At 41.5% G+C, this 12,603-nt stretch overlaps 2 protein-coding genes across 7 annotated transcripts in view; one reads left to right on the top strand and one right to left on the bottom strand.

Moving 5' to 3' along the window:
• Nucleotides 1-1,202, bottom strand: part of rpp25l (ribonuclease P/MRP 25 subunit-like) — a 5,515-nt gene extending 4,313 nt beyond the window's left edge. The window contains exon 1 of the mRNA XM_046043769.1: nucleotides 1,058-1,202. The gene's annotated coding sequence lies outside the window, so the exon portion shown is untranslated. The remainder of the gene's footprint in view (nucleotides 1-1,057) is intronic.
• Nucleotides 1-12,603, top strand: part of LOC123967618 (collagen alpha-6(VI) chain-like) — a 37,711-nt gene that overhangs the window by 1,108 nt on the left and 24,000 nt on the right. For 2 of the 6 annotated variants that reach the window (XM_046043757.1, XM_046043756.1), the window contains exon 2: nucleotides 3,310-3,441. The exons of 1 other annotated variant lie outside the window; for it this stretch is intronic. In XM_046043757.1, coding sequence (XP_045899713.1) covers nucleotides 3,357-3,441 — 85 coding nt within the window. In that variant the 5' untranslated portion in view covers nucleotides 3,310-3,356. Of the gene's footprint in view, nucleotides 1-3,307; nucleotides 3,442-8,401; nucleotides 8,566-12,603 lie in introns of those variants that run through there. 3 more of the 6 variants (XM_046043763.1, XM_046043765.1, XM_046043766.1) reach the window with 3 other exon arrangements.

Genomic DNA, 12,603 nt, shown 5'->3' with positions numbered 1-12,603 from the left:
ACTATATGAGATGAAAATACTTATAACATGATGACAAGCTGCTGAAACTTTACAATGGAGCCGCTAAAATGGACTTTCTGGACCATATTTCAAATTCACACTGGTACGGTAACGTTAACGTTACCTGCTAGCAACAAGCCAGTACAGCTTCACGGTGTTCGGTTAGGGATATCTATTCCTGCATCTTTATATTTCCCAACAACAGGCTACGTTTATTTCTAAATGTGTCATCTTTCTAACTTTGTGGGTCTTCAAAGTAAAGCGTTTGGCCTAGCGTTATTTAGAAAGTCGACGCTGAAATTAGCTTCAGATTTGGCAGTTAACAAAACCTAACGTTTAACGCTAGGGAAAGTTAACCTAACGTTAAGTTTCTTTGCACCTGTTTAACCTTACTGTTGTCATTTAGGGCAAAGCCCTAACGCTGTCTGAAACACTTAATGAGATTTGTAAAACCTTTTTTGTGTGAAAAACGGCAATTTCACAGCTTTTTTTTTGCTTGTAACATTAACTCACGTTGGTTAGAACCAGAACAGCACTGGGTTGCACCAACTAACGTTATGTGTAAGTTCAAACTCAGACTAACGTTACTTTGAAGCCATTTCTAACTTAAGTCGGTGTTTACGTGCTACTAACATTTTAAGGTTTATACCAGCTGAAATACGTCCAACGTAGACATAATTTACAACTTAAATCTTACACCTGGCCCTTAATAGGTGTCCTCCATAAAATAGTCAAATGGTTATCATGGCGCATCGTTTTTAAGGGGGGTGACTCGGATCAGGAGGAGCAAATTATACTGGATCACAGCTCATTTCGGTTGATGAAGCAAAATGCAGATCACAGACTGGTTAAGTTATGAAGGTATGAATTGAAAATGTAGTGAAATTAAGAGTGTATTACTGGCTCAAAAAAATACTTATAAGAGTATAAATAATAAAGGAACGTGAAAAGGCAATGACTTATGTTCATTTTTTATTTAGCAAATTTGCCTTAACATTACTTGTAACTAGGGCTGAAACGATTCATCGATTAATAAATGCAATGGGAACGGACTGACCGGGTACGTAATCGATTTTCGAATCGATGTTCCAGCTGTTTTCCGTCTAAAAAATGCGGCGCTTTGTGTCCACAGAGATCGTCTGGCAGGCCGCCATCTTGGTGAGGTCGGCTGTGGTCTTAAGTTTCGTTTGTGTCACGAGGTATGAGAGCCGAAGAAGGGTGTAATTTTGACGGAGGTGAACTTTATCAGTCTCTGCTGGCGACCCGTACGGAGCGAGCTACACAGACATGCAAATGCCTGAAATCGTCTCTTTGAGACGAACAAAATGAGCCCACCACAGCCCTGTAGGATGTTCTGTTCTCAAGCTGTGGGCCTGTAAAGCATGGGATTGCTTTTGGTCATTTATATTGACTGTTTTTATCAATATTTCAGTGTTTTGGAAGTTTTATGTTATTTGGAACGTGGTTGTGTGGAGAGAAATAATGTTTTAAAGATGACTACCAATAAAAGTGAACATATAAAAAGTAAATATGGCCAAAACATGGACATTCGACTGCTATATTTTTGACAGATTATGTAATAACTGTTGTATATCAGTTTCTTTTCATCAAATTTACAGTTACAGTTGTATTCAAGGTGTATTAGAAGATATTCAGGTGCATTATAATCTACCTTAGGATGGTTTTGATGGTTTATTACATCAAATAAAGCTTTTTTTACCAGGCGAGGATGAAAATATAATTTTTTCCTGTATTTCATATCCATGTAGTCTGTAATGGTAAAATAAATAATGTTAATCTACAATGGATTCATATTCCTTAGCTTCTGACCTTTCAAAGGAGACCAGAATGATGCATCTAGGCCTGATGGTTGAGGAGATATTACTTTTATTTATTTTGGATATGTTATTTTAGGCGTTTTTCCTAGAAATAGGTGCCAGGTAGGAGGTGGTTAATAAAATGCTTCGACACAAATTCTTTGCATCGATGCTCCGTTTCCATCCATGTAATTTTACAGCACAGTGTTTTGCACGGACTTACTGGATTACTGTTGCACATTGCGCTTAGGCTGTGAACACAACGTATAATGCCGATGTTTGCAAAGTGGAGGAAGAGAGAGAAAATGGCGAGGGACAAAGAAGAAAGTGTCCAAAGTATTGGATTATTTCCAGCTAAAGAAAACAACAACTCTGTAATGTGACTGTCCCTAAAACCAAAGTTATGTCGCCTCGGCAACAGCAAGACAGCACCTGATCAGAAAGCAGCCGGTGTTCTGCCAGCGGACCACAGACAAGGTAACAGTAACTTTAGCATTTAGCTGAAATCATGATTGATTGTTGAGTTAAAGGCTAGCCAAAGTAAGCTGCAGTCCTCCGCTGAAAATGTGCACATGAGCATGTAGTAAAACTTGTAGCACTTGGGAGATGTTTGTGTTTGCAAAGCAGCTTTCTGGTTGTTGGTCTGATGTTTGCTGTATGACACACTATGAATTTCCTTACCTTAACTTTTTAGCACCTCCTTTGTGTTGTGGCCTATGAGATATTTGTCTGCGTTTCAACCGTTTAAATATGTCTGATGCGCACTGTGATTTCCTAGCCATGAATAGCCACTCATAGTAAACCTTCTGCCTAGCCAACTCCGAAATCACTGGAGAAAACATTTTTGAAATATGAGGGGGATATGTCATCCCAATGTGTAATGGCTCCTGCGCGTAAATAAGTGGTGATGTTACAATTTCATCTGCCCGTTATACTTTACCGTTCGTTTACCACTCACTGTCACTGTTGGACTAGCTGTAGATTAAGGTTTCATAGTTATTACCTAATCATAATTATTTGTCCTTGCACTGTTTCCCACAGATTGACAGTGTAACTGTGGTGGGGGCAGTCGACTGTCACAGGTGTTATGCCGAATTTTGCATGCCTACCGAGAATTGTATGAAAATGCATTAAAGTTCTGCTTTTAAACGCTATACTATTCTTTGTGGGGTTCATAAATAGTTATTAGTGATCAGTATATATTTTATAAACTTTAAGAATCGTTAATATGTTATTACACTAAGTAAAAGTACCATTTCTTGAGACTCAGCAAAAACATCTGGCGTAAACCGCGTTCAAAAATGCGACCAGCAGTGTCCTAAAAGAACCTTAATAAGTGAATGCATAATTCGGCAAAACAGATGTTGTGGGCTACCTGCCAAAATTTGCATCCACCTCTTTTCTCAGCATAAAAGAGCATTACCGCCCGCGCAATTCACGGCAGGCATGCAGAGTTCGGTACCTCAAATTCAGTCTTTGTGTTTTATTTCAGAGGACAAAGCAGGAAGCTGCCACTGACGGAAACCTGAGGGTGGTCCGATGCTCCTGGCCCGACCTTTTTCACACCGCAGTTTAAACCCGACTGGCACCGCTCTGGCCTATTGGCAAATCAAACATGTACCAGGTAAAATGCCTCACAGTGTGTAGCTTGTAACATGGTGCTAGTTTACCTCAGAGTCATTAAAATGAAGCAGCAGCAGCTGTAACATTCTGCCTTAAAGGACTTTATAAACCACAGTGTGACGACTTGGCGTTCCTAACCCTGATAAAGCTTCAGATGGTTCTGGATTTGTGAGGCAAAAATACCAAAACAGATATTTGAGCGGCTAAAACTTATACTGTACCAGTCCGTCCTCCACTTTGGTCCAAACTGAAACATCTCAGAACTGCTGGACGGATTGTCATGATCTTTTGGACAGACACTGATGTTCCGGAACATCATTACGACTAACTTGTGTTATCATTAAGGGCCATAACGTATAGTCGTATCAACATATGTTTTTAGTGACGGACTGTCAAATCAAATAATATTTCAACAATATTTACTGTCGGTTTTCACATCAAACTGGAGGGATATTAATTAATAACTACTCTAATAATACATTCTTAATTTAAGTAAACTAAAGGCTGCATTTAAAAAAAAAAATACATAAGGCAGTTTTTGTTAAATGTGTATCTTAAAATAAAGTGCTTAATTTCATAAAAATTTGAAATAAAAAGTGTAGCTTGAATTGATTTAAGTGTAGTCTCAACCAATTTTATAATAAACACTCAACACATTTTAACAATTGAACAGTTTTAATGCCTCCTTCTTTCATTTGCCAGGGCTTAAAGTTCTCCGGCGCTGTGGCGGAATTCTGGTGTCGGGCATTTTTGTATTCGTCAATATATATTAATGTCTGTGGAAAATGTTCGTTGACGTTTGTGTGTGAAGCGCCAGTCTTCCTCTGCACAATTAGTGGCTCGGTGTCAGTGTATACACGAAAGAAAGGGGACTGGCACTTCCTGGCTATGTGCACATTCATTGGCTTTTGTTGGCTGTGAACAGGGCATGAAAGTTTCTATCTGGTCAGTTAAAGGTGTCACTCAAGGTTTTTGTTTACATGTTAACTGTAGTTAGGCTAATATGAATCTCGTAAAAGTAGTCAGTGTGTATTTATTGATATAATAATGTGTTTTGGACTAAATATTTTACTGTATTGGGTCGTATCGACCTTTGCCAGCTTAACAAGGCCATTTTTGTCGGAATGTAATCCACCAGTGGACTACAGCTTTACAGATAAGTGGCGTCAATTTTGATAATAGATAGTGCTTGAAGTGGGCCACCGGCAACAGTAAGTTACTTCTACATTTTACTCTTTGGCAACCCAGGACTTTTTTTACGTGCAGGTGGGCTTTATGTGGCGCTCATCTGTTCCCATTCTCGCCTGTCTGCTAATCTCTGTCGGCGGAGACAGAGCAGATTGAAGCTCGGGTGCCTTTCATGCAGCCGTGAGCAGAAAGTAGCTGTCACAGTAACTTTTCGTGAACCGATTGATCCCAGCCTGGAGAGGACGGGACATTAAAAAAGTTTGATACACTGCAGCAAACCTTTAAAATGGTGAAGTCGTTGTTCTGCATGGATGATTATTGACAAGTTAGTACTTAGCATTAACTAATTAGAGACTAAGCACCATGTAAATAATATTTCTTACAAGGACTGAATAAAATGAAAAATAAATGAAAAGCCACAGAAATGAAACCGCTGTCCAACTGGAATTAATATTATACTAGTGGTAACCTTTATCGCTAGCCATACTATTATCTGAAATTATAATGATGTGAATGGGGGGTACCATCAGGGCTGGGCAGTAAAACAATAAGGATAATTATCGTGATAAAATTTTCCATTTCATTTGAATCGCAAACTTTATTTTTCTATTAAGATATTTACACAGATATTTGCCCTGTAGGCAAGTCAGAAATCAGCTGTTCATCAGAGTGATGGCTTGTGGGAAGAAACTGTTGAGTCTGTTGTTTTTGTCGTACAGTGCTCCCTCCTCCCCTCCGGTAGGCGCTACACAGCCTACCGGAGTGGAGGAGCAGGAACAGGTTGTGTCCGGGGTGAGATGGATCTGCAGTGATGTTTCCTGCCCGTTTCCTGACTCTTGAAATGTAAAAGTCCTGAATGGAGGGCAGGTTGGCAGCGATTATTTTTTCTGCAGTCCTGACTGTCTGTTGTAGTCTGCTCCTGTCCTTTTTGGTGGCAGATCCAAACCAGACAGTGATGGAGGTGCAGAGAACAGACTGGATGATGGCTGTGTAGAACCTCCTTAGGCAGGTTGAGCTTCCTGAGCTGGCGCAGGAAATGCATCCTCTGCTGGGCCGCCTTGGGCCTTGTTGATGATGGTGTCAGTGTTGGGCTCCCACTTCAGGTCCTGGTGGATATAGTGGAACCCAGAAACCTGAAAGATTCCACAGCAGCCACAGGGCTGTTGAGGATGGTTATGGGGGGCAGAGTGGGGGGCTCCTCCTGAAGTCCACGGTCATCTCCACAGTTTTGAGCGTGTTAAGCTCCAGGTTGTTCTGACCACACCAGAGAGTCAGCTGATCAACCTCCCGTCTGTAGTCCGACTCATCACTGTCCCGGACGAGGCCGATGACCGTTGTGTCGTCAGCGAACTTCAGGAGTTTGACAGATGGGTCTCCTGAGGTGCAGTCGTTGGTGTAGAGGGAGAAGAGCAGTGGGGAGAGCACACACCCCTGGGGGGCGCCAGTGCTGATTGTCCGGGTGCTGGATGTGATGTTCCCCAGCCTCACCTGCTGACTCCTGTCAGACAGGAAGTCTGTGATCCACTGACAGGTGGAGGCTGGCACAGTGAGCTGGGTGAGTTTGGTGCTGAGAATGTCCGGGATAATGGTGTTGAACGCCGAGCTGAAGTCCACGAACAGGATCCTTGCATATGTCCCTGGAGAGTCGAGGTGTTGCAAGATGTGATGCAGACCCAAGTTGACAGCATCATCCACTGACCTGTTAGCCCAGTGTGGAAGGTTTTAGTCGGCACACACATGTCCTCACAAAAACTGATGTAAGATGTCACAGTGTCGGTTAGTTCGTCCAGGTCAGTGGCTGCAGCCTCAAAAACACTCCAGTCAGTGCAGTCAAAGCAGGCCTGTAACTCCAGCTTTGACTCGTTGGTCCATCTTTTCACAGTCTACAACAGGTTTAGCAGATTTCAGTTTTTGCCTGTATGTCGGGATTAGATGAACCAGACAGTGATCAGAGAGTCCCAAGGCTGCACGGGGAACAGAGTGATAGGTGTCCTTAAATGTTGTGTAGCAGTGGTCCAGTGTGTTAGTGTCCCTGGTGGGACACTTAATATGCTGTCTGTATTTTGGAAGTTCATGACGAGGTTTGCTTTGTTAAAGTCCCCAAGAACAATGAGCAGGGAGTCTGGATGTTTTTTCTCCATATTAGTTATCTGGTTGGTCAGGTGTATTAACGCCTCACTAACGAAGTTCCAGGGTCAATAAAGAGCGGTGGAATAGTATGAGCAGTTGAAAGCCCAATGAGCTCTTCTCTGGTAAAAGTTAGCAGAGAGGGACTGCAGAAAACAGCGTTAATTAACAAAAACACAAAGCACTACGGAGCGTAATCCCGTGGCGGCAGTCTGCGGCGCCATCTTGGATCAAGGTAACCATGGCAACGGCTTCTGTGTAACTGGTGCGATCAGTGGAACTGGCGCTGTTGTTCTCGTCTCACGCACAGGCCCGCCCGCTGCCAGAGTTGAAATGTAAAAACTTTTTCCAACAGTTTATCAACAGACAGAGACTGATCAGCTGGCTGATCTGAGTTTCCTGAATAATATAACTGTTTCTTTAACAGTCTTAAACAGGCAGTAACCTTTGCTGCTGTCTCTTATTCATTAAAAATATTCTATTAACTTCTAATAAACTAATTTGAAAGTTAGTAGTTATATTATTTAGTTATAGAATCAATTATTTCATGCTGCATGTTGCACATGTAGCTGTTGAAGTTTGGTAAATGTATACAAAATAATAATCATTATAGAGAGGTGGCGATGGAACAGTGGATTAGACACTTGTCTTTGATTTCCACTGCAACACTTCCACCAAATACCATATATGCTATAATAGAGCCGCTGCCAGTTTGATCAGGGTGTGGGGGGTCTCAGTATATTTTCCTGCTTTTTTGCCCTTTGCCAATCACATGCCTGCAGAATGCAGGAAATGAAGTGTTTAATGCTCAATCTTCTGGGGCAGGACCCCCAGACCCCCCACCCTCTCTCCCACTCCTCAATCATATATTTACACATTAAACTTTTCATCAAAACAGTGTACATTTATCTTCTCATCTTGTTCTTGTGAATCCAGTTTCGTGTTTCCTCATGTTTTGTGAGCGAAGTGTATCGTCACACCCCTAATCTGAACCCCTATGTCCCCATCAGTTTGCAACACAGAGTTACGTTTTTGCCCATTTCAGGCACAGAAAAATTTCTTAATTTAAACCTCTTCCCTCCTTTCACTTGTTCAGTGAGAAACATGAGCTCTGGCTTATCCTGCTGGCTAGGATTGTATTTTCTGTTCCCTCAGTTCAGATTTGAGTGGATACGTTTGCTGAAACTAGTGCTTTGTCCCGTAGTGGTGCTTCACATTGCCACTTTTAATAATTGTGACTTGGTAGTAGGTAGTAATTCTCGCAGTAAATTGGCTGTAGGTCAGGGGTCCGGAGAGGACGGTGGCTGGGTCTGGATCCGGACCGCGGTCTGCCTATTAGTAACCTCTGAAGAAATGCTGACATGCTAATGAGCAGGTCTTAAGTCTACCACAGTCATGCAAAGGCAGCTGTATACTTGGTGGTGGCAGAAAATGTCACCAGTATGAAAGAAATGAAGTGTTTAACGCTAAATGGTGCTGGTTGATTTAACTCTTCAAAGCTCTTTCTTTAGTTACTGGTGTTCCCGACCACTGATCAACACAACTCATTGATTTCTTCTGACATCTTTTCCCAATGTGATTTTTGAAAGCTCCTTTGTCCCTTGTGGTTGTCAATAACAAAAAGCTTACAGCCATGTTTTCCACAGGAACCTCACAGCCTTTCAAAATCTGCCAACATCTGATTTATCTGGAATCCACTGAAGCTCGGTCTGGGCAGGTTTAACCAGAGAAATCAGCTGCTCTAACGTCTGCCCTGCTGACTTGGCAGAAGCATCATTGACAAAAAGTATGGAACTGTTTTCTTAATGAGGTAACAGCACATTTGTACTTTTCACAGGAAATCTGGATCACATGGTTCCTCTGTTGGTCTGAGATTGTCAGATCCAGCCTGTGATTTACACTTTCCTTTCTCACTCTGTCCTGTGAAGAATGAAATGCACAAGTCTACATTCTCACCAGATGTGAGACATCTGCAACGATTAAAGAACTACCGATGAGTGTCACCATTTAATTCCAGGCCATTATCACTTGCAATAGAATAATATAAAATACAACTTTATTTTCCACCAGAGTGGAAAACTGTCCCCAATGAAAAACAAAAATATACATTAACACATAACGCAAAATACTGTGGAAAAAGATTTCTGTTGTTTTGTGTTGGCAATTCTTCTTTTTACTTTTCTCTCACAAAAAGAGTTGGCATTTTAAATTTGTTGATTATTCACATGATCAAATGTCACAAACCCACATAAGGCTGCTCCTAACCATTATTATGCAAATTAGAGGTGCTCCAATCAGGATTTTTTGGGTCGATCACTGATTGCTGAAGGCAGTATCGACCCGATCACTGGGTCTATTGGAAGCCTTGTATTTATCATTATACTGTGTATTTATTTAATTAGTCCTAAAAACAATATATAACAATATATCATGAAATGACAACTGTTTATTTTATTTCCAGGAAACATGGGCAACAAATTCTGCTCAATCTGTTTTAGACTTAAACCATAGCAGCTTTTGCCTGGTTACTGCGAACATCTTATAGCTTAACAAATGTATCTTTCCTGTGGAATAAACTGCAAAAACAGAACAAACAGCATCTTTATAAATTTACTTCAATCTCAATGAAACTGCAGCAAAACGGCTGTAGCCAAAATATTTAGGAGATAAAGGAGCAGTTAATATTACTTATAGTTACTATATTCATTCAAATTTCATATGGTTTACCACTAGTATAGGCCAAATATTATTGGCTTGTTTTCATTTTTAATCCCTGAGCAAGAAGCGCAGTCTACATATTTTACATAGGCCTCCTGCCACTGGCTTTAGCAGAGGAGAAAGTAGCAAACACTTTAAATACGGCCAGCAGGTTTTTATTTGATTTTAAGGTTAAAAATACGGGAGATTGACAAGGAAACATTTTCCCGGGGAAAACGGGAATAGAGAGAGGAGTGGGGTAATGTGAGGCTACATCCACACTACTACGGTTTTATAACGAATGCGATCTTCTCCGTCCACACAGCGTTTTAGCTGCGTATCAGAGTTGATCTACGTCTATATTAAAATAACTGAAAACACTCATCTAGTGGCCGTTCAGGTAGCCTACACTGAGCATGCGCATATCACAATCAACAGTCAAATAGCTCACAGGTCTCTTTCATTATATTCTAATCAAATCTGATGTTAATTTATAAATTTTGCTCATGGATAGTGGTTACAAATAATGATGTCTGTGCATCGCTTTGTACGTTTATAGGCCTACAGCCTACGTCAGCTGGTTGATTTGCCTAATCTTAGCAGGTCTTTAGACCACGGTAGAAACACAACAATGGGCTGAAGGACTCTTTTAGTTCCTTGAAAAGAGATCTGGGGAACTAAAAGTCGGTACTTTTGTTTGAAACACGGCTTAGTTGTGCTGCTGTGAAGCAATTTTCAATTCACAAAGCACTGCTTTATTGTGTGTCTGTTTAAAATTCTTCCCAAACTTTAGATGATCAAAGGTGCGGTTTTTCAGGGGCATCTAGTTCTCAGACCGGGTGCAGCGACTTGCTGACACAGATTTTGCAAATCAATGTATTTTTGTAATAGAAAACATCAATGAATCGCCCCAGACCTAAACACATAAATATTTACAACAGGTTTGTGCAGTTGAGATTCTGACTGAAAAAAATGTTCTTGCATGAGGCCCACGCTACTTTGCTAAGCTGGATTGTGTTGTGGCCCAGATGATCAGAACTATTACAGTAAGTTAAAAAAAAAAGCAGTTAAATATTCCCCCCAAAAAGTTTCTTTTTTTGGATTTCATGTCAGAATCAGGTTTATTGCCAAATAGGTTTTCAAACAAGAAATTCACCTTGGCCTTTTGGTTCATAACAGTAAACATAGTAATAGAAATAAAAAGCAAGAACTGCAAAAGTAGACAAATAATATGTACTTATCTGTTTTTAAATAGAAGAGCAGCACAGTTTGTGCAGAAAGTTTGTACAAAGGCTTGTGGGAGTCTAAGCAGGCAAACAAACCCATCAAGGAGCAGGCAAGAATCAGATGCCCAATAAACAGGCAGTCCAACCCGGTCTAGTATTCTGACCATTCAAAGCGCTTTACGCTACACGTCACATTCACCTGTTCAGAGGCTGGCATGCAACTGCTCCTCAGAAAGGAACTAACGTTAATCACTCATCCACAGAACGGCCACCGGGAGCAAATGGGGGTTCAGTATCTTTCCCGAGGACACTTTGACATGCAGACTGGAGATGGACCTGCTGATCTTCTGATTAGAGAGTGACCCTCTTTACCTCCCGCAGCAGTAATGCAGAGGGTTGGGAATGAGAGTATGTGGCCGTTCAGTCAGAACGACCAACACAATACAGTCACTTATTTTCTGCAGAATTTCCTCAGAACTTGAAGCTGATTTCTCTCAAATGCTCCTCCAGAAACAGTATATTTAATTTTCTCCAGAAATTCCTCAGAACACAAACCTCTGTAGCCAATTCCGAACTCCTTCCACCAAAAATTCCCTTTACACACACAGTGTCTGCCCAGTGTGTGCAGGCCCAGACATCTGGGTTTGTAGAAGACATTAATTTATTACTAGGGTTGCGTCCATCAGCGATGGGAGACAGATGGTTGATGGTTGAGCAGGTTTTAATCATCAAAAACATTTTTATTGTAAATTTTAAATGTGCTTCTTCCCACACTCAGACACACAAGAAGCCTGCACCTCAGGTAAACACACCAGCTTGCCCCGCATCTCTCTGCCTATGACGCAGCCTATCAAACAACCTAAACCAACATCTGCACCCTGTGTGTTCACTGCTGCTTTACCTGGTCTAAGCTTGTAAAATATCCACAGTGACTTGTAACGTCATAGGCTACCAAGTTTTTAACTGAGTGAAGTCTGTGCGAGTGAACACATGCACATAACACAAGATGACCGCTATATACACTCACCTAAAGGATTATTAGGAACACCATACTAATACTGTGTTTGACCCCCTTTCGCCTTCAGAACTGCCTTAATTCTACGTGGCATTGATTCAACAAGGTGCTGAAAGCATTCTTTAGAAATGTTGGCCCATATTGATGGATAGCATCTTGCAGTTGATGGAGATTTGTGGGATGCACATCCAGGGCACGAAGCTCCCGTTCCACCGCATCCCAAAGATGCTCTGTTGGGTTGAGATCTGGTGACTGTGGGGGTAGATGTGTCGCAGCTGGAATTGAACCTATCCTCTCACACCAAAGGCATGCGTCTTATCCATCACCATCCCATAGATTATTCAATGGTTTCTGTTATCAGTCTTTCTGGAAGCTTGTTGAGAACAGCAACGTTTCCAAGTATGGATTAATGGAGCAGAACTCAGTATTAGTAGTAACAGAAGTATTTCTCTTAGTTTTAATCGTGCAACCTGATTTAGTAAATCTCTAGTTTGAAATGAACAAGTGGTTAATATGAAGTTAGGAAGAACATAAACCTAGTGATGGATTTACGTTCAGTCGGTGCAACCCAGACCTGAAGCTGAAGAGAATTGAGTTAAACCTAAATGTCCTTAAATGCTTTTCTTATGAAAAGATAAAACCCCTCAGGGGCTCTGGTCTAAAGCACCAAGACAGCCAGAAACAGCTGCTTTGCTTTTTCGATTCCTCTGAAATGTGTCTCATGTCAGAAACAAGGATTCGAGTTCATCTTCCTCTCCTTCAGCACGTGGTGGGAGGAGGAGTCTGGCGGCTGGTCCTACCCATCCTCCTCATCATCCTCCAGATACGAGCCTGCAGCCCCTTACATGACCGTGAGACTTGTTTGGGTGCAGAGGGAGCAGATGCAGCAGCAGCAGCTCTGTAAGTGACT

The sequence above is a fragment of the Micropterus dolomieu genome, linkage group LG03 (assembly GCF_021292245.1).
Source record: "Micropterus dolomieu isolate WLL.071019.BEF.003 ecotype Adirondacks linkage group LG03, ASM2129224v1, whole genome shotgun sequence".
In the NCBI taxonomy this organism is placed as follows: Eukaryota; Metazoa; Chordata; class Actinopteri; order Centrarchiformes; family Centrarchidae; genus Micropterus; species Micropterus dolomieu.
This window is presented reverse-complemented; position numbering and strand designations above follow the sequence as displayed.